Source organism: Odontomachus brunneus, unplaced genomic scaffold, assembly GCF_010583005.1.
Source record: "Odontomachus brunneus isolate Ranch 3 - 2012 unplaced genomic scaffold, Obru_v1 Obru_scaffold_092, whole genome shotgun sequence".
In the NCBI taxonomy this organism is placed as follows: domain Eukaryota; kingdom Metazoa; phylum Arthropoda; class Insecta; order Hymenoptera; family Formicidae; genus Odontomachus; species Odontomachus brunneus.
Window position 1 is genome coordinate 1186135 of NW_022639542.1, and position 21614 is coordinate 1207748.

General features: G+C 36.9%; 4 protein-coding genes across 11 annotated transcripts in view; 2 read left to right on the forward strand and 2 right to left on the reverse strand.

Moving 5' to 3' along the window:
• Nucleotides 1–887: 887 nt before the first annotated feature.
• LOC116848281 (dihydroorotate dehydrogenase (quinone), mitochondrial) lies at nt 888–2825 on the forward strand. Of its 4 annotated transcripts, XM_032824183.1 has the most exons (4): nt 888–968; nt 1044–1161; nt 1458–1668; nt 1743–2825. In XM_032824183.1, exons 2-4 carry the CDS (start codon nt 1102–1104, stop codon nt 2564–2566), a joined length of 1095 nt encoding a protein of 364 aa, XP_032680074.1. In that variant the 5' UTR covers nt 888–968; nt 1044–1101; the 3' UTR covers nt 2567–2825. The 4 variants fall into 4 exon arrangements, with proteins under 4 accessions (XP_032680074.1, XP_032680071.1, XP_032680073.1 ...); XM_032824180.1 differs by having other exon boundaries at nt 896–1161; nt 1281–1668; XM_032824182.1 differs by having other exon boundaries at nt 896–1161.
• Nucleotides 2826–4702: 1877 nt separating this feature from the next.
• Nucleotides 4703–19176, forward strand: LOC116848240 (E3 ubiquitin-protein ligase RNF19A-like). 4 transcript variants are annotated; one of them, XM_032824128.1, is made up of 16 exons: nt 4703–4913; nt 5080–5260; nt 6813–7524; nt 8566–8698; nt 8793–9035; nt 9117–9259; nt 9382–9568; nt 9655–9966; nt 10059–10203; nt 10297–10433; nt 10567–10664; nt 16704–16902; nt 17326–17521; nt 17611–17776; nt 17896–18275; nt 18361–19176. In XM_032824128.1, exons 5-16 carry the CDS (start codon nt 8873–8875, stop codon nt 18602–18604), a joined length of 2370 nt encoding a protein of 789 aa, XP_032680019.1. In that variant the 5' UTR covers nt 4703–4913; nt 5080–5260; nt 6813–7524; nt 8566–8698; nt 8793–8872; the 3' UTR covers nt 18605–19176. The 4 variants fall into 4 exon arrangements, with proteins under 4 accessions (XP_032680019.1, XP_032680017.1, XP_032680018.1 ...); XM_032824126.1 differs by lacking the exon at nt 8566–8698; XM_032824127.1 differs by lacking the exons at nt 6813–7524; nt 8566–8698.
• On the reverse strand, nt 11345–15682 carry LOC116848241. Of its 2 annotated transcripts, none has more exons than XM_032824131.1 (4): nt 13846–15682; nt 13517–13722; nt 13214–13426; nt 11345–12941 (listed from the first exon to the last, which is right to left on the reverse strand). In XM_032824131.1, exons 2-4 carry the CDS (start codon nt 13628–13630, stop codon nt 11895–11897), a joined length of 1374 nt encoding a protein of 457 aa, XP_032680022.1. In that variant the 5' UTR covers nt 13631–13722; nt 13846–15682; the 3' UTR covers nt 11345–11894. The 2 variants fall into 2 exon arrangements, with proteins under 2 accessions (XP_032680022.1, XP_032680021.1); XM_032824130.1 differs by having other exon boundaries at nt 13517–13770; nt 13846–15681.
• A 1336-nt stretch (nt 19177–20512) lies between the features above and the next one.
• LOC116848242 (trafficking protein particle complex subunit 1) overlaps nt 20513–21614 on the reverse strand; it is a 1741-nt gene continuing 639 nt past the window's right edge. Inside the window, exons 2-3 of the mRNA XM_032824133.1 lie at nt 21330–21539; nt 20513–21250 (exon numbers count right to left, since the gene is read on the reverse strand). Coding sequence (XP_032680024.1) covers nt 21122–21250; nt 21330–21539 — 339 coding nt within the window. The 3' untranslated portion in view covers nt 20513–21121. The remainder of the gene's footprint in view (nt 21251–21329; nt 21540–21614) is intronic.

Genomic DNA, 21614 nt, shown 5'->3' on the forward strand with positions numbered 1-21614 from the left:
TAAACATTTTTCGGGCTTATAATTAAACTTATTGATTTGTGCTTTTGGAACAATGTTTGGAACAACTAGAACAATCTATATCGGTATCGGAATGCTTTATTTTCAAAAAATGGGGTGCCAGGTCAAAAACATTTTTTTCATTTTTTGGACTTATAATTCAACTTACGGATTTGTCCTTTTGGAACAATGTTTGGAACAACTAGAACAATCTATTGCGGTATCAGAATGTTCGATTTTCGAAAAGTGGGGTGCCAGCTCAAAAAATCATTTTTTTTGTTTTATTCGAAAACCGTTTCGAATGAAGCAATATCACTTTGGAACAATGTGGTACAAAGTCAGAACAATCTGGAACAACATTCAAAATTATAAATTTCAAAAAGTGGGATGCCAACTTCATACACTCGATAACGTGTGTATATATCGATAACGTCCTAAATATATCATAAGGATATCTTGAAGATATCGCATATCCCAAATATATCTTTAGGATATCCCTGTGATATATTTTGGACATCTCTGCTGTGTAGATATTGTTTATTCTTGCTTACTTTCTACTTATTCTCTTTTTAGTTTTTTCCTACACCTATGCGCTAGTTCTATTTCAATGGCAATCTTAATCATAAATTGTTTCGATTTTCAGTGATGTATTATAATTATTTTAAAATGACTGTTTAGGTATGTGAAATTGTCACATGCATTCCTGTGATCACGATTTCATTGAAAAATAAATAAATAAAAAATGTTATTACGATCTCTTCATGTCAATGATATGTATTCGAGCCCCGGAAAGCAAGCGTTTTTCCCCTTCCACTTACGCATCAGGCTTCTGTGTCTGTCATGTGACGATCGTCGTCACACAGATAAAGAGAGAGCAGTCCAGAGCTCGAATGTACGTCAGTGATGCACGTGACTAGGTCTAATTTTTCGAGGAATTTCCTGAACTAGTGTATACTGATGCTATAAATAGAGTAAAATAAAAAATACTTGTTTCACTTTAACGAGTGTATTATACCAGTGTATTGTACCAGTGTATACTAATTCAGGAAGTTCCTCGAAAAAAAAACAGACCAACGTTTTACGTCAGTAAGGATAAAAAAATACATGCTCAGACTAACCAACTTATCCCAAGTGTGCCTATTCATTCATAAATATTTAAATAACGTGAGTGATATGAATATATGTATATATATATATATATATATATATATATGTGTGTGTGTGTGTGTGTGTGTGTGTATGTGTATGTGTTATTGTGTATATCTATATTCGCATATTGACAGGATAATTTGTACAATACTGAATAAGCTGTAACTGAAATGACACAACAACTGAGTAACAAAGCAAAGATTAAATCATTTCTCACTGTGACAAGCAGTGCTGCTGCTCTGTTTGGTGGTATTTCAATCTTTCAAGGCAATGAGAAATTTTATAAAAATGTAATCCTACCTTTGGTCCAGCTGATTGATCCAGAAATTTCTCACAACCTCGCAGTAACAGTTCTGAAATGGAATCTTGTGCCAAAACAGAAGGTAGAAGATTCCAACTTGTTGCAAACAAGTATTTTGGGCCTGCAATTCAAAAATCCAGTTGGTATAGCTGCAGGATTCGATAAGCAAGGAGAAGCAGTAAAAGGATTACACAAAATTGGCTTTGGTTTTGTAGAAATAGGTATACAATTTGTATAATAGACACATGTGCTATACCTTAAGGTCATTTCTAGTACAATATCTGAAATATTGCAGGATCTGTAACACCAAAACCTCAGCCTGGTAGATCAAAGCCCAGAGTCTTCAGGTTACCAGAAGATAATGCAGTTGTAAATAGATATGGATTTAACAGCGATGGTCACCAAGCTGTATGGGAACGTCTCAAGAAGCTGAAACAGAATAAGCATTTTAATGGTGTTGTTGGGATAAATTTAGGAAGCAACGAGGAGACAGAAGATGTTGTTCAAGATTACATCGATGGCATAAAAAAATTTATGGATGTAGCAGATTATTTTGTAATTAATGTATCTTGTCCTAATACTGTGATATTAAGATCTTTACAAAGTAGGAAGAATTTAGCAGACTTACTGGTCAAAGTAAACACTGCGAGGGAATTGGTTGGTAGCAGACAGCCGTTACTCTTAAAGCTGTCTCCAGACTTGTCGGAGTCTGAACGACAAGATGTGGCAGATATAATTTTAAGTAGCAAAACCAAAGTTGATGGTTTGATCTTGTGCAATACAACGACTACACGGCCAAATTTGATAAGTCCCAACAAGGAAGAGAGCGGTGGTCTCAGCGGTGCTCCTTTGACCAATCTTTCTACCGCTATGATCTCTGACATGTACAAGAGAACGCGCGGCAGAATTCCAATTATCGGTGTGGGTGGAGTTTTCTCTGGTGTTGATGCCTACGAGAAAATAAAAGCTGGTGCTTCCTTAATACAAATTTACACATCATACATATACAACGGACCACCAATAATTGACAAGATCAAACGTGAATTGTGTGAAATACTTAAAACTAATGGTTTCTCTTCGATAACTGATGCGGTCGGTAAAGGCACAAAAAGTAAATGAATAATTTACTACATATGACTTTACACGCGAGAATAATGTTCGATTTTATGTATAAAGATACAGTACTTTGAAGATACTATAACAGTTTGTGTTAGATTCATAACGTGCAATATATATTTCAAATGAGTTTATAGAGTCACATAAGTTATAATTGTGCACTTTGTGTAATTACTTTTAGTTTTTATCACGTTGCTATGTTGTATATTATACCATAATCTAGTACATTATAGTATATAGTATATAGTATATAGTATCTAGTACATTATAGTGTATAGTATATAGTATACTATACATTATAGTCTATACATTATAATGTATACATTACAGTATATAGATACTGTATTATATATAGTGTTATGTAATACTATATATAAATTAAACACCGCTAAGAGTACTATATATAAAAATCACAATGCTTGTATGTATGAATAGCAAATTTTACATATATATAAAACATATTTTACTATTTGATGATATTTTCTGTATCTTTCATGGATCTTTTATGGAAAATAATTCTAAATATGTAGTAATGTACACATATACATTTCAATATAAACTTGCAAGTCATTGCATCAATAACATCATTAAACGAGGTTTTTATATTCCATGTATTCATTTATTATGACTAATTTTACATTTTTTTAATATCATGTTGAAATTTCAATGTAATTTCCATATATTTTTCTCATTAAATTGTAAAGATATGTACTTTTCTACAAGTATTATTTTATGTTAACTGTGTAATTTCGTTTCATTAGAATGCATGCGAATAGAAACCTTAATTATGCGAGCTATTACCATAAACAATAAGATTTATTTCCATTAATTATAACGTCAAAACCGGTCGGTCGGTCGATCTGTTATTCATGATGTTTTCTGAACTAGACCTTCTGGCTATTATAGCGAAGAATATTTCTACACGATAATTCGCAATAAGCATGAGTCTCGGTATACATCGTATTGCTTTGTTAACTATTCGCGCAGTTCAGTCCGATTTTGATACCATTAGCACGTAATATAATATTAACATTTATGTTAATTTAAGATTTAATGCCTTTTATATATAATTGTATTATACATATCTACGTTGGAAATTACAATCCCCGCGTTTTCCGCATTCGATCGAAGGAATGTACGTTACTCGCGTTATTTCAAATTTCGCAGGCTGTAACGCCGACTGTTGCCGCTTGGTGACTCTGTGCGCGCTTCGGTACACTCGATTCGTATATATTCTTTACGTCTGAAGTTAGTCACTTGTGTGTTCGATGTCTCGCTTCCGAGGTTGTGTTCCGTTTTACGCATTATGCGCGCATTGCCTACAATATACGTAACATGAACTATAGATAAATAATGCGCGCATATATACGTGAAACGGAACGCGGCCCAAGATAGGCCAGAAGCACGCAGAAAAACGTAAGCCCTGGTTCACAATCTTGCTTTAAGCTGTAAACAAATTGATCAGTCACAATCGATTATTCGTGGTATAGATTACAGCATAAAACAAGACTATAAAGTTAAATAGCAAACAGAGTTATAAATGTGACTAAGGTCGGTTCTACATTAGTTCCAAATCACAAGGTTGCAAGAAAATTTACCAATCACAATTGATCATGTTTGTCGCGAAAAAAAGTTGACTGTAATTGGTCAATTTTCTTGCAACCTTGCGATTTGCAACTAACGTATAATCAATCTAAAAATACCGACCTGAGAATCTACAGTACACGTGACATGAACTGTAGATTCTCACACTAGTGGCGAAGAACGCAACTTGATATTAGTTGTGAATTGCGATCATTGGATCGCGATCAGCGAAATCATAGGCCGCGTTCAGTAGAACAAGTGATCAGTAAGCGCTCAGGGAGTTCTTGTATATGATTTGACATATTCTTTTAGATCTCCAACTATACTCCAATCAGATGCAAGAGCTCACTGAGTGCTTACTGATCACTTGTTCTACTGAACGCGGCCATAGTATAACAGTTGCATAACAGTTGAGCAATTCGTCAATGTAATTGGTCTAGATTTAGGGATCTAACAGTAAGAACCAATAATCAACGATTGCTCACTGAGCTCTTTTTCTGCTGAACGCGCCTATAGTGAAGCTAACTTCACGCTTGTTGTATACGATGTACGAGTGTACCGCAGCAGTCTCAGGGTTTTCCCGTAATAACACCGTAAGCGGAAGCAGTCAGCTGTTGTGTCAAGTGAACATCCTTAACCAACAAATTGCTTAGATTTTTGGCTAACCTTGCGCCAATCTGGATATCTGCGACGGGCACTGCGACACGGATTATTAGTACACTAATTCGACAGCGGGCCAGTGGCTACGTCCGACAGCACGACGAAGGTAGGGCACTCTTGGAATCGACCGCGTTGTCCGTCGTGGGAGATCGAGTTACGTCTCGCGACTCGTTTGCATTTCCACGAGTGCTAGTCATCGACACGCGTCGCCTCGCGACGGTCGTGCACGCGTGGATCTCTGTTACTCATGGTATTCTTTTTCGCGATCCCAGCAAAGTGCTCGTATGCGTCTCCTGTTCCATTCTACGTCGTCTACGCTGTAGGGAGGCTTTTCTCGACGCACGGACTGCGACTCCTCGGCTGTTCACAGACGAAGTCTGCGCTGTGGATAACGGAGCGCACGTAACTCTCTGCCTTTATCGCATCCGTCGTGCATGTACACATTTCAACGCAGTATGTATCAATGACATTATGAGATTATTCGATGTTTGGTGCAAAAATTAGATCCCCCAGACTCTGTAGACTTTCGATAGTCCCGGGACTGCATCTGGCGGTCGCTCGCTCTTCCGCGACGAATAATACCACGTTTGAATCATAAATGCGGAATACAAATATCAGCGAAGAGTGCAAGTTATATTTAATTTTGTTAATTTTGTTGATTTCTATTTTTAATGATTCTAATTTTCATCATGTAAAAAAATGCAACAAGTTCTTGTAAACCAGTATTTGATGTTATTAATTTGATACAAAACACGCTTATAACGAATCTTGTACTTGGGAGATGTATATGCAACGTTATCTTAATATTACAGTCTGACAAGAATGATAACTCTGTGTTAATACGTTGACTGTATTCAGTGAAGTTTTGTATATCTTATCATTTGCACCACAATGACATCTTTATTATCATAAGTATGTAAGGATAAAATATTGTATGATATACTTAATTCAATCTAAATTATCACAGTATATAAATTGTCGAATCTCCTTGAAGTCATGTAACGCATGAGAATTTCAACACGCTCGATTCGCGACACAGGGAGAAATTGTCGAATAAATGATGATTTATTTCACTAAGAAATTTCTACAGTGTTGTTGGAAACTCAAATGATAATTCTGATGCTAGTCAACGTGTTAATGCTTCTTTATTTCACAGCGAGCATGGTGATATATCAATGACACCTCTGACATTATTAACACTTGCTTATAATATAAAATAATATAAAAACCATTAAAAAGTAGAGAGATAAAATCGTTGATGCCTTTTTGAAAGGACTCAACTTTTTTTAGAGGATTCAGAAACCGTTTAACCTTGACTAGTACATATTTATGAGATATGTTGTTATCTCTTAGTGGAAACCAAATATGCATGATACGGTGTTCCATGATGAATAAATTTGATGCATACTATCACATTCATAGTCAAGTAACGATTACTGCCAAAATTAAATACCTATTGGGAGAAAAGTCCATGTGAACGTCAGTAAATATAGTGCAATTTTGTTATCTGTTTATGTTTTATAATTCAATTTAGAAGAGAGAAAAAGTGTTGCAGGTTTCCTATGAATGAAATTATAAATCATAAATACAAGAACAAAATTTTATTTTTAATTTTATTTTTAATTTTATTTTTTACATTCATGTGGACTTTTTCCCAACAGGCAATTAAATTTGGTAACAATCGCGTTATTTGGCTGTAAATGCAATAGTACGCGTTAAATAATTTATTGATCATATGGAACAATGTATTCTATATCTTGCATTTCCACTAAGAGATAACAAGCAGTTTTCTTGTAAATATATACCGTCTATCTGTCGCGGAGAGATATGATCTCTCTTTCCCTCTCTCCTTTCTTTCTCTTTCTCCCTGTATCGCGAATCGAGCGTGTCGAAATTCGCACGTGTTACATGACTTCGAGAATTGCAACACGCTGATTATTCATGCGCCTTGTAGACGCGGTGAAATCGCCGATGACCATCGTGGCCTGTATTATTCCTCTTTCAGGGAAAGCAACGAATCGTTTTAGCAGAAGGAACTGTTGTGATGGACAAAGAATGACGGAACGACAAGCCGTTTACATCGATGCCGCGACTAAAATAAAACCGTCGTCATTGCTGCAAAAAAAAGTTTTAAATCACGCTGACGAGACGGATTATTCTTATTATTTGTGTGTTACTGCTTCCAGGAGTAGTGTTAGCTGAATAAAATAATTATTTTTTGTATTACAATTAAACTACATATATAAAATAGAAAGGAAATAAGACAATGAGAAAAAGATTTTATAAATCTTAAGTGTAATAGTGATTAATAGAATTACCATTACTAATATAATTGCTTCCAATCCATCTAATGGCTCTATTAAAGAAATTTGAAGAAAAAATTACAAAATTAAAGGAAGAGATAGAAAAAAATAGAAGACAAATGCACATTTATTATCAAGAAGAATTGCATACATTGGATGAAATAGAATACGAAACCAAAAAAATTGGAATATATGATGGAGATTTAAAAGAAAAGACTGAACAAGCAAGAAAAAAAGTTATAGATGACTATAGCTTTACTATATTCTGTAATGATACTGGTATAGAAGTTGGTATTGATGCATTAGAAGTAAAAGATTTTCATGACACAGATACAAGAAGTAATTCTGCTGTAAAAATGTCTTTTGATGATCAACCAGGAACAAGCGGAACACAAAAAGCAGCATCTCAAAATAGTACTGTATCTGATGTTAAAACAATAGTAACATTAGGATAAAATAATATTAATAATTCATTAAACTTTATATCTTTCAACTCATAAATATAACAAATAATTTAATCATTAATAAGTGTTTAAATTTTTACTAAAACATTTATTATAAAAATAATATAAATTTCTGTATTATTGTTTTATTTTGATTATTGTGGCTAGTTATGTTATTTTAAAATTATTGACAGTTTTTATTAATATATATGTAGTATAATAGTATTATAAGTTTTAGATAGAGGTATATAAATGTTGACATATTTTTTTTTTTTTTTTTTTTTTTACGAAAACACAAGAAAAAAAAATCTAAAACTGAAGATGATGTTATTATACCAATTAGCAAATAAAAAATTAAAATTTTACCAATTTCAAAAATCGCTGGTAAATTATTTTTATTTTATATTTTAGTAGTTTTAATTTGTGGTTTTATTTTATCAATTCCAGGAGTAGTGTTAGCTGAATAAAATAATTATATGTTTGTATTAAATATATGTTTGTCCACGTTGATATTGCAAATATCAACGTTATATATTAGCGTTCCTCAGAATTCTCGTTAGTGAAAGTACCTTCCGACGACGTAACATGTCCAAATTTATATGCACCTGATTTTTTGCTCAAGGCTTACGTGCTACAGATTGACTTCGCCTCTGTAACAGTTCGATACGTTTAAGTATAACATTATCTGAACGCAAGAATTCCTTCAACGTGCTTTGAAGGAAAACAGAATATGCATTCGTCAGGCTTCAATTATCTCTGTAATGAGTCATCGAATGACAACAGACGGAATAATGAATGGATCAAATTACTGTTATTGTTACTATTATGTTGCTATTCCAAATTTGTAAAATCTATTCTTATCTATTATTATTCAATTGACCAATAAAACATTCTGTGCACGTGTCGTATGTTATATAACTTCGTTTACAAATTTATGATATAATATAATGGACATAATTATATTATATATATGTAAAGCGATAGAAAGTATTAACTTATATAACAATTCTAGAAAATGTTGATCAATGAGATGTACATTTATGGAGAATATTGCAACAACTTTATAATTCAATTTGCAATTTCTTGCAAATTTATTTGCATATACAAGCAGCGATTTATTTGATATTACAACTACACATCACGCGGTACAATATTTTCACTTAAATTATGCGGATAAATCAGGCATTGTGTGCTGAAAACCTACAAGTTTTTAACTGTGATCGTTTGATTTGTTTGCAGAATCAGACAAGTAAGCTCAAGTGGCAAGGAATATGAGCAGCGTGTGTAGCAGTGTGTAATACTTTTCAACACTTCTCAGGATGTTTAAGGAAAACGATAATGGCGCGGGAGGTTGTAACGGCGCGACACCTCGTCCACGGAGGCTATTTCCCCGATTTTCGTTACGCAGATTACTGTATTCCAGTCCGCTTATCGGTCGTCGTATCGTAAGAACGCCCAGTTCGAGTAACAGGAATGCGAAAGGTAACTTTCAGGTTTTATTAAAAGAAGCATATTTGGAGATAATTACGGTGCTTTTTTTAAACACAGAAAATGTTTTTACAGCTAAGGATCAAGCGAGCAGTAGGGTGGCGGATGTTGAGAAAGGAGAGGCCAGAGTGAGCAATGGTTCGAGTCATTTCCAATTTCATAACATAGATCTGCAACGTGCTTCCAGCAAAGGTTCTGGACTGTTTTCTGCAGGAAAGGTATTCGTCGAGCGAAATAATGACGACATAGTGATTATATCGAGAATGATGCAAAAACTTCAGTGGGTTTACCTAATGATGCGTCATCACTGATAAGTCTTCACGCATATTTATTATTTCAGAGTAATGATGGACCGATGGAATGTCCATTGTGTTTGGCCGACTTACCAGCAGAATTCTTTCCTGTTATCCAGTCTTGTCATCATCGCAGTTGCTACGATTGTTTTCAACAGTATCTCAAAGTGGAAATCTCCGAGTCTAGAGTTAATATTGCTTGCCCCGAATGTAATGAACCGTTACATCCAAATGGTAAGAACACATTCCAATGTATAAATCCCGCGTTTAAATATTTATGTTTTTCTCACGGTTCTCCACCATCTTTCTCGCATATGCAGATATTCGGATGATCTTGAATGATCAAACGCAGTTGGAGAAGTACGAAGATTTTATGGTTCGGAGAGTACTCGCTGTAGAGCCCGATGCGAGATGGTGCCCCGCTCCTGATTGCAGTTTCGCTGTAATCGCTAGTGGCTGTGCTTCGTGTCCAAAATTACGTTGCGAGCGGCCAGGTTGCGATTCGTACTTTTGCTATCACTGTAAAGCGCAATGGCACCCGAATCAAACGTGCGACGCCGCCCGAGCGCAACGTTCTCAATACTACGAGCGCAGTTCTTCTCTGAGTTTTAGTCAAACCGATTCTCAACACAGTAAGTTAAAATTATATTCCTATGGAGTAATATTTATTTGATCGGTTCATGTTGAGTTGCGTTTACACTGTTACAATTTGTGATTTGTTCAGGAGATGATATAAAGCCATGTCCGAGATGCCAAGTCTTGATTGTCAAAATGGACGATGGAAGTTGCAACCATATGACGTGTGCGGTTTGTGGCGCAGAATTTTGTTGGCTCTGTATGAAAGAAATTAGTGATCTTCACTATCTTAGGTATGTTCAATTGTCTGTCGAATGAAGCGATGGACGTATAAAAACACTTTGAACGTAGACATTAATTTTCAAAGTGCTTTTCTAAATTTTCAGTCCTTCTGGCTGCACTTTTTGGGGCAAAAAGCCATGGTCTAGAAAGAAAAAGATTTTGTGGCAACTTGGAACTCTGATAGGAGCTCCAGTTGGGATCGGTCTCGTCGCGGGTATAGCATTTCCTGCTATGATCATAGGTTGGTACTAATAGGAAAAGGATCTTAAGAAACGAATATTTCATATATAACGTATAAAAATATAGATTACAATATTTAAATGACATCAGTAAGTGTGTATCACTACACAGGCATCCTATATTTCGTGTTTAAGGTATACCTGTGTGGGTAGGGCAAAAATTGTATACGAGATACGAGAAGGCCAACAAGCACAAGAGGAATGCTTTTATTCTTGGCGGAGTTACTGCATCGGTAAGTTGATTGGTTTTTATTGCAAACTAAGTTTTAACGTTTTAATGTTACTAATTAACCAATATAAACTAACCGACGAGTACGAATGCGTCCAGATATTACGTCCCCATAATTAACGAGTATCGGTTGTCGTTACGAATGTTAAAAAGATTCTACGGAAAATTCTAGTTGAAATACACACGAATAGCTCATGATGCGAATTTCGCCTGTGATTAAAAGAACGATTAGAAATAGATATATGTTCGTGTAGTAATTGAAGTAAAAGCTTCCTCTACTATTCGTGATATAACATTGAAGTATATTTTATACATATAGTTTATACAGAGAGTATAGATAATATAATATGGAAAGTATGGATAATAATACAATATTTTTTGTATAAGTAGCGTTAACAAAACAGCGCATTCGCTGGTATAATTGTCGGAAGAAAATTGATCACGGGACGTATTCGGGCAGATGAAATTGTGTCGCATACATCTTGTGTTACATCTCAAAGATATTTAAAATTTTGATGTATGTTGTATGACATTAACCGTACGTCTATAATTGATAGTAATTATGTCACAACTACCTGCCTAAATCTTGAGTGAGTTGGCACAACGCGTCCAAAGATCGCTTATCGACAATTCGTTGAGCACAAAAACCGAATTGGAAAACCACATTAGAAAAAACAATGTCTGTTGATATAAAATCAATCTCTTTATTGCATAACTCCTCTTTAGAAAACGTGCTTCCGCTTTTATTCTACCTTACTTCTGGGACTTTCATCGCATGGCAAGTGATTCTTGCATGAGTAGCCGTTAAAATGCCATCCTAGCCTTTAAGGGGTAATATCCGACAGGATGTCAAAGCTTACACTAGTGTATAATCGAGACATCTATCGTGTCGTGCTTAAGCATACTGACTTCGATCAATTTCTCCACGCTCGTCTATAATATTCCGTCACGTAGCGAAAAGACCGAGTAACACAAGTTCCTAACGTCCATTGTATTCCTCCGATGTGAGCCGTGTGCGTTTCTTGCAACTACCTTCTTCAACGGCCGTGTTCACGCCGTTGCTGGCTCGAGTCTCCACTCGATTGAGAACACAAAGGTTGCGTCTTTAAACTACGAATGGGCTAATCATCTATCGTTCCGCATCATCATCATCATCATCCTTGTTTCGAGTCACAGCCCGGGGTAGAAACGTTCGTTCGGCGCTACACAGTGTCGACGGGGTGGCAGCGCTGAATTAGGAATCCGCTTCGTTCGTCGCGACAATATCCTCGTTCGTTGTGACGATATCCTCGTTCGTCGCGACGATATCTTCGTTCGTCGCGATGATATCCTCGTCCGTTAACACGCCATCTTTGTATAAATCTTCGAGAACGTCGAGCAGTCGTTTCTCCGTGCGAGGATCGCCGAGCGCGACGTCCACGGAACCAATGCAAAGCAAGAGCGCCAGTAATTGGGATTTTCTGTAGTCCTTGTTGAAGTCTTCTCGGGTATATCCCAAGTTTTCCTGAATGTCCACGCCGAGGCACGAGGACACGTACTGCAGCTTGTTCCAGTACATGTCCAGAAAACGATCGATGTACTTGCGACGCGTCTCAGTCTGCACTGAGCTCAATATCAACAGCGCGACATCGTTCGTCGGTCGGCTATAAGTGATCATTTGCCAGTCGACGATGTAGCAGAAGTGCCTATTTTTATCGAACTGATCGGGCTGATAAAAGATCAGATTATTACTCCAGAAGTCGGTGTGAGTTATCAGCGCCATCGGGCCCTCCGGCGCGAGCAGAGACGAGATTATGTCTCTGGTGCGAGGTCGTAAGGCTAACAGGGTCTCGAGGATCGTTTCGAAGCCTGGCTTGCTCTCTAAAAAGTGTACCAGCTGCGGTAGACCGCGCTCTACCAATTGCTGGTACGAATCGGTCGCCTTTGCCCTTTTGAAGAGGAACGGATAACGCTGGGGTAGAGGCTGCCCGTCCACGACCTTCATCGCCAAGGTGTGAGCGTGGAAGCGAGCGATGGCGTCCAGCGCGAGCTGCGTGGTGACGCGGTCCAGTCCTTCCGAAAACTTGATGCTCCTGGTGTTTTTGTCACGTGGATCATACAACACTAGCATCGATTCCGGTGGCACCGGGCTGTCGTCGGTCCCGCCCGCGGGAATATAATGAGTGTGATAGCACTGTGGGACAATCACTTTAAGTGCATCAAAGTCTATTTCGTCATCAAATTTCCTTGATTTGTTGTGAATAAGTTGCTTCTGATTGAACTCCCTTAAGTCTGGCATCAGCTGAAACAGGTGGGAGATTAAAATTCGGCCAAACATGGAAGTCTGATTAAGGTAAATGTACCAATGCCCATGTACCAATCTCCAGACATTGTTATTATTTTTATATTTGAATATGAATATTTCAACTTTCAACATACAATACATACATTTAATATTTATATTCAGTGTACCTTGAAAGATGAAATATTTAGAAAAATATTCAAAATAATAACAGTGTCCGGAATTAGGTACATGTCCGAACATTGGTACATTTACCTTATTTTGTCTCTTACCTTCGTATAAAATTGAATCTCACGGAGATCGAATTGGCCTTCGGTGACGAAGAAACGGCTGAATGGATCCTTAGGTAGTTGCTTTATTATAATGTTTAACAATGCTCTGCTTTGACATTGTCTGAACATTAATTTCACCCAAGCGCTAATAATGGAGCTCAGCGCGCCTTCACTGGTATGCTCGGATTTCGCCTCGAATTGTAGTATCCTGATCTAAATAAATCGTTCCCGCGAGATTAAAATCGAACGTACATATATTCGTGTTGTTTCTTGTTTGTCACTCGTTTTGTGCACGAAACTGACCGGTTCATCGTAGTACTTGGACAATATGTTCTCGAGCCACTCCTCTCGGACTTCCCAATCCGAGATGATCTGTTCCTCCCCGCACGAAGTGTCAGTCTCGTCTAAATCGGACATTCCTCAGCTGGTCTCTCTTCTTTTCTGCTTCACCTGCTTCGCTGAGAGTCAATCTCTCCCCGCTGATGCGGCTCGACGACGTTCGGTGTCCGCTGAAACGCGCAACCGCCAGACCAGCGTTAACAAGGCACTCTCGTTCGCTGTTAAACAAATGACGATGACAACATTTGCAGCCGGTACGACACGCCTATCCAATCACTCTCGCCTACACATACCGTGCGCCGGTTGTGCTCGGCACCGTGAAATCACCGTCGCCAATAATGGAACTTCGTTACGTGCTGCTGCCTCTTCCCGGTTCCACGTCCGTCGCCGTCGCCGAACCTACGTTATATGAGGGGCCCGTAGACAGTAATCGCACAGTAATGGGGAATCGTGGGAATTTCTTACGCAGGCGCATTGACAAAACGCTATGGTAGTCTCACTGACGTATCTATTTTAGGTATCGTGAGATCCCCAGTCTAAAAGAATTCTTCCAGAAAATATGAAGGGAGTTGTAGAGAGGGAAAAAAGTTTATGTTAAAGAAACAAAATGCTATTTACGAATAACAATAAGCATTTGATACTTTATAACGTCTGTAGCCGATATCACGCGAATACTAATATTTGCTGCAAGAGCGAGGAAAACTACAGAAAACCTGATCAGTGTATTCTAACAATACAATTTTACACAATAACATATTTAATGCATAAAGTAAAATCGTATAATATATAAAAATACATTACATATTAATATAAATTTTTTAATACAAATATAAATGATAAAAAATTACACTAGACCATAATTTTTACATAATATTCAATAACATAACTCGCGGAAGAAACGCGGAAGAAAAACTGCATCAGATGGAATCCTTCGCGGATGCACAGGGTTTCGTATGGATACTCCGTGCTGCGTCCGTCATTAGAAATTATTACGTCGGCTATTACGTCACTTCACGCATGCGTATAAGAGCTCCTGTCACGGAGAAATTCTCACGATCCCCCATCACTATATGTGAAGAACCCGTAGGTCGATGCCGTAACACAGTATACACATTAGTGCAACTCCCTGCCGTTACCTTTCATGTTGGTGTTTGTTAAAACAGAGGATGCGTTCGGGGAGCACGTTACCAACGCTATCGCGTTTTTCTATCTTCATCGCTCCTTAGATATACAACAAGGATACAGAATGACATGATAGCGCTGAAGAGCACTAATAGCGAGCTGCCCGAACACACCCAGAGGACGCAAGACAAAAGAGTTGCGCGGGGAAACAAATAAAGGCGAAAGTGAAGTATGAGCTCTTCTCTTTTTGACCAATGGACAGTAGAGCAAGGTACAACGATCGGCGATAATGAGTACATTCGGCAGAGAAAGCTGCTCCGCAACTGTTACAAAATTTGTCAATCATTAAGCTTATTATGTCAATCTGTGTTTTCCCTTTCAAAGCAGTTTTGAAGGTACATGCGCAAAATAAAGGAGCTTTTACGATATGGTTTTCCCTGAATATTTTTTTCGTCTCTTTTTTTCTGACTCATCAGTGTATGTATTTAGTATAGCCAGAAAACCTAATCAAGTGTAATGTACCTTTTTGACAATAGTAAGAAAACAGATCACCTTGCTCTACTCCCTTTTCGACTCCTCTACTTCGCACATGCGCGCTCTGTTTTGACCGACAAAAAAGCAAGGGGTTGCACTGCTGTATATACTGCAATCCTGGTATGAGAGAACACGCCCTACGGCCGCGCATCAGCGATTTTCTCACTTCCTCCTCGACCTAGGTGCATCCACGTGCATCCTCAATCGCTCGGCGTGGAAATCACGCGAGCGACACTGACCGACTGTTGTTGTTCGACTTGGCTCGGTGCTCGGGTGGTTTGGAAAGATCAGGACTTTGGCGCGCATGCGAGATCACATAACCCGGCAGACTTGCGCTCACATGCAACGTAGAGCGCTTCTCCGGATCCATTTTCGTCAGTTTTGTGCGCTAATGCTAAGTAAAATGTATTTTGATTTTATATATGCAGCAAAGGGATTCGTAGAGATTGCTGTTTTATATCGTTCCTCTCAAAGTTCGTCGTTCTTTTCCTGCAAAGATCATTTCGATACCTTCGTCACAGTGAACGCTACGTACATTACTGAGGTCTGCGCACGCTTGCAAGGGATTTGATCTTTCCACATTGCTGCAGGGTGGAACACAGAGATATCAGCGTGCGCGCGTACCCATTGCCGATCAATATCCTTCCTTCCGCGCCTCCCGGATTTCTCTTCTCCACCTACGATATGCATTCTCTATCTGCGCCGGTGTTCGATCTTGGCCGGGTTTTCCCGCGTATGCGCACCAGGGGTGTCAGTAAAGTGTATAGCTGCGCGCGAACATGGATGCTGCATGTTTTTTTAATTCTAAATTTCAGACAAATAATATTTCCTTCCCATGTATAACACGAGAGAAAACATTTCATTCGGTAGAAATCGTAACATTGTTGCGAACGAACTAGAAACATCTTATCGAAATAACGGAGTTTATTTTGGAATATTCTTACTCATAGATAAGATTATTACCATGAAACAGTACTGTTAATCATTAGACATTGATAAGAATGTTATGTTAAAAGTGAAGTCGTTTTAGATTTCATCACGAGGCAAAGAGGACCGCTGAAAGCCTTATCGAAACAATACAATTAATTTTCAGTCACTTTGCAGATAAAATTATTGATCTACAATGTTGATATGAATATCACGCAAGGAACGAGGTCAACTTTAGATTGATTTTATTTTCCGTTATCGCTAACAATAGGAGTAGCTCGGAGCTTTTTTATCGGCGTGCAATCGAAGTTCCTTACATCTCGAAGCTACGTGGCCTTCGATCTACCTAACTGTCTCTATTTATATTCTTGTGTGTCGCTAACAGGTGTTAGCTACATTTTGCGAGCACGAGGGAAGCCTTAAAGACGTTAATAACTTTGTTCCTCCGTGGGCGCTATACTTTGATCATAATTTTTTGCTGCCGTGGCCAACGACGCGTTATGAAAGTCTCCAACAAAGTGTGTGTGTGGATTGGATGCTTATAATTGACCGTTGTAAATTTCTGCAGGTTCTAGTGTCACCGGTACTGGCGGGATTGGCTGTGGGTATCGGTGTTCCCATACTGCTGTTCTACGTTTACGGCGTGGTTCCGGTATCACTTTGCCGAAACGGCGGCTGCGGTGTTACTAGGAACGGCACCGGAGTGCGATTCGAGTTTGACGATGAGAATGAGCTGATGGGCGCCTTGGGCGCGCGCAACGGCGGAGGTAAACACGCGTACACGCGCATGTACAGTGGCTTGCAAAACGATTTAGACATAATGAAGTTGGAAGCTCACCAAACTATCGAAACTGAGAATTATTACTGACGAGCTTATATAGCCGACTAGTAATTATATCATTCATTATTATTTATTATTTAGTATTTTTAATTATATTATTATAACTTCCAATTTCAATAGTTTGGTGGACTCTCAACGTGATTGTGTTCAAAACTGTTTTGCAATCTACTGTACCACATTGTCTCATCATATCCCGCCACCACACATATCCTGCCTGATCAGATAGTTCTATTCGTGCGTGTGCTCGCGCTGTCCTATTCATTCTATTCATCCTGTCGCTTCGGAACTGCCAGATCCACTGCCACTCATCGCGATCTGGAGCCTATTGTAAGTCCGTGGCATGTTACAGATGCGGCATCAATAGACGTCGCGAGTCACCGCGGCGGCAATCCTTCAATAGGGGAGGCCTCGCTATCGTTGGGTAGCGGTAGTCAGCTGGAGAAATTGGGCCGGGAAAATGATCGCGAAAGCGCTAGTAATGTGGCTCTAGCTGGCACTAGTCTCGCGGGCAGTATAGCCTCTAGCGTGCTTCCCGGAGGTCAAAGGTATTTTTCGTTTCTCGCACTGATGGTGTACGACTTTTTCCTCTCTTTGATAGCTGTTACACGGTCTACCTGCTTATGTACATACACAGGTTGGAGGTCCAAGCTGATGTTACGTCTACGCAACGCTTCAGTTTGTGTAGCGAAACCGCGTCCGCGGCTACTAGTCTGTCGGAAAAATCGGTAAACGCTTCTATTGCTTTAGACGATGGCGCGGCTTCTACGAGGGCCTTGGCCGGTTCAGTTCTTAACTTTAAGGTGATGATTCTTTTGTCCTCGCATAAATATTAATAAGTGGGCTCTGTTGCCAAGTAAATATTAAATTCGACTAAAAGCATAAAAAATAAATTTAATTCTGTTTATTTCTTCTTGTATAGATGGATAGCAGTTCAATCAGCGGTGGCAGAAGTACGGAAGGAGAGCAACCAGCCAACTCCACCAATGGTGGTCACATGGACTCTGCTGGTCAAGCCACATCGTTGAGCTCGTTGGAAGAAATGGCGCCTGGTTTAGCAAAACGCACCCGACGTAAACTGACATTTGATCCTCAGTGTAGCGATGCGAGTAGCTGGGTCATGAGCGGAGAGGACGGTGTTTCGGAACGAGTACGATTCGATGATCATGTCAGCGTAATCGAAGCGGACCAAGAGAGGGTGGTAGGTGGCAAATTGGAGGGCTGTGCGATGAACAATCGTTCAACGGGTCGTAAGCGAAATAAAGATTCCGAGCAAGAGACTGATGCTCAGAAAACATCCAAGTACGAATCGCAAAATTACTGTTAAATTACATTACAATAAGTTACTCTGCGATTGTGCCATTACTGCAATTGTATAATTATACAGGAGCCCAAATGGTGGATCGAATGCCGAAAGTCCCGTAGACGATACTTCGCGGGAACGCATCAACGTCGCCACTTTAAGAAACGTTTTTTTTCACGCTTCAGCAATATCCACGGATCGTGAGAAACGACTGTCGGTCATAGAGGAGCCGACGTCGACCGCATCGCAAGCCTCCGGCAATCGGATCAGCATGCCTTGCGATGAGAGTCGGAGTTCCACTACTACAGACGAAAGTTTGCATTGCTAGGAAGGTTAAGACTGAGCATGGATGTCACAATGTATGTATAGATGCGTATATACATATGTTCAGTGTGTATATATGTACTAAATCGCATAAATGCAAAAACACGATGCGTTAATATGTAAGCACGACGATTGTACATACCCATATATACCGGGCAATACGCATACGCATAGTTCGAATGTTACACAAGAAACAAAGAGATAAAACTATCGCAAAGAGTAATTCTAGTGATTGTGTGCATTTGCGCTGTGATCATGCATATGTGAGCATACTGTATGGATACATATATACATATGTTATATATAAGTATATGTACGTATATGTATGTACGTTTGTATGCATATATGTATATACGTTCGTATATATATGTATGCATTCACATACATAACATATACAAATCATATATGACACTCCCAATTCATTATAAACAATGGAAAAGAAAGTTAAAGACAATATTTCTTCCTGCATTAATATTTAATAAATTGCAATGGTTATTATAGTAGACGGAACAACTCTATTATTTGTATCGAAATTATTCCTCAATTGTCGACGTTTAGTTTGTAACGAATAGGTGGACAATACAAGTTAAGAAAAAAGATCATTAAAGTGAAAGTTAATCTCATGGGTTGTTGCTGCATTTCATAAGTCGAGTACTGCTCATTACATCTTTAAGTATTACGCGTTCTAATCGTGTGTTTAATCTATCGGCCAATATATATATATATATAAAAATATGTGCGTATGGGCATCTCCCAAACAATGTCTGCCTTTGCTGTGTAAAAATATATATAATATGCGACAAGCAGCTTTACTTTTCTTGAAATAATAAGTATTTTTTTTCGCGTTATATTATATATGGGAGTGGTGCAGATGAAACAGATTATAACTTTTATGATATATAATATTTTGATGTCTCTTTTATATATAATTTTTTTTTTCAATTTACATGGCGCACACATGAATTATTTTATTTATTTAATAAGCAAAGTACATAATAATGGATTTATATATTTTGTATATTATTTTTGCATTTGTCAGTTTATATGCATATTGGTTATAAATATCAGTTATAAATGATTTAAAAGAAACAATTTATATTCTTTGAAATAGTCATTTATAATTAATGAATAGTAATTTTATCTTATAACTCTATGTTAAAGTCTAAAGTCAAATTAATTGAATGCTAAGTCAAACACAGAAATACATGCGCATAGGTTCTGTAAAAAACTATTAGATATTTTAAGTGTTCAGGTAATTTGATTTTCAATTTTATTTGTATAAGAATATGTTAATCGATAGTTTATAAAGAGAAAAAATTGTTTTGGATACGTGGACCCAAGAAAAACCGAATTTTGAACTATGACAAACTGCCGCCTCCTCTCTTTATATGCATACCATACTAGTTGTTGTATTTAAGCAAAATTTACACCAAAAATATATTTGCAATTATTGATAAATTTAGCATATAAAAAAGTACTAAAGTAAATGCACTCTCAGCATATTATGTTCGTATCGTTAGGTTCAAAAGATTAAGTAATCTTGTGTTAAGAGTAAATAATTCTTGTTTTTCTAAGTATCATTATATTAAATGATGAAATGATTACAAAATTTATATTATATTGTAAAAAAGCGTTTACTAAGGTACATTGCTCGAATTGATAAAAAATCAATCATGTGGTAAATTTTGATTTCTAGTTCAAAATTTTAGTAGGTCCTTATAAGAATTTTATATTTAATTTTTGTGCGAGCATTATAATTTAATATGAAAGAATTATATAGAATGTATAATATAATTTGCAATTGTAATATATCCTTACAAATATATTAACGTAAACCACACATATATAATCTTATTTTTTAAATAAATATCTTTTCTTCTATTATATATTTTAATAACAGCATTTTGTCATCTTGAGGTTCAAGCATATGTAATAAAATTTATTAAATTATACAATTATAGTAAGAGTAACAATACTTTAACAATATTGCTTAAGAAATGCATTGTGAGAAAAATATACATAACTTTCCAAATGCCGATCACACTACTTTATTATGATCACTCTATCATATCAACAGGAAATGAAAATATTATTTAGAATTATTACTTAAAATGTGATTAGAATGCTGGCATTTACAAGTAATATGTAAGGATACATGTTTTACTTTGCCTGTACTAGCCTATCATTAAAAGTATTGTACAGCACAGAAATATTGTTTAAATAATGCACTATTATCATTTTACATACCAATGTAACAAATGTATATAAAAAGCGAAATAAACGGCTACAACAGACTAAAGATGTGAAAACATTTAACTTTAAAAATTGCAATTAAAAAATATTAAAACCAAAACTTAATAACAAAGTTTCATAATTTTCATTTTTTGCATCACTGTTCTATAATAATAAAAAAACTATAAATGGTAACATATACTTAAATAATATTTAGTATTATTTAATTAAATATCAGGGAGTCTATACATTTTTATATATAAAAATATCTTATATTTTTTTTTATAACCTATAACGATCGACTTAGAAACAAAGGTGATTTTTTAAATAGTTCATCCACTTTTATTTTGAACAATTCACTTTGTATAGGTCCATTTAATTGGCAGAGTGGATTCTTTACTACATATTCCAGATACACCTAAGATAAAAAATATATAATTATGAAAATTTGTACATATTCGTAATTCTAATACAGAAAAGTAGGCATAAAATCTTACTTCTCTGTATAATTGCTGTAACAATTCTCTGGCATTCTGACTGGCATTATCAGTATTTAAGACAAACTTAAGTCCTGATGGTGTTTCAAAGTAATGAAGTGTATATTTACTTGTCTTGTAATACAAAAATCCTTCTTTAGGATCCAACGGTGAGATTTTACTTACAAATGATTTTATGGAAAACAACATTCCATACATTAACTTCGCTTCCTAAGTTGCAAATATATATATATATATATATATATATATATATATATATATATATATATATATATATATATATAT

Coding starts and splice junctions, on each gene's coding strand:
- LOC116848241 (XM_032824131.1), bottom strand. CDS start 13,630: ATGTCCGATTTAGACGAGACTGACACTTCGTGCGGGGAGGAACAGATC. Junction 13,427..13,516: donor CCAAGTACTACGATGAACCG/GTCAGTTTCGTG, acceptor CGATTTATTTAG/ATCAGGATACTACAATTCGA. Junction 12,942..13,213: donor AGATTCAATTTTATACGAAG/GTAAGAGACAAA, acceptor CACCTGTTTCAG/CTGATGCCAGACTTAAGGGA.
- LOC116848240 (XM_032824128.1), top strand. CDS start 8,873: ATGTTTAAGGAAAACGATAATGGCGCGGGAGGTTGTAACGGCGCGACA. Junction 10,434..10,566: donor ATTTCCTGCTATGATCATAG/GTTGGTACTAAT, acceptor TTCGTGTTTAAG/GTATACCTGTGTGGGTAGGG. Junction 17,777..17,895: donor GTTCAGTTCTTAACTTTAAG/GTGATGATTCTT, acceptor CTTCTTGTATAG/ATGGATAGCAGTTCAATCAG.
- LOC116848281 (XM_032824180.1), top strand. CDS start 1,317: ATGACACAACAACTGAGTAACAAAGCAAAGATTAAATCATTTCTCACT. Junction 1,669..1,742: donor CTTTGGTTTTGTAGAAATAG/GTATACAATTTG, acceptor GAAATATTGCAG/GATCTGTAACACCAAAACCT.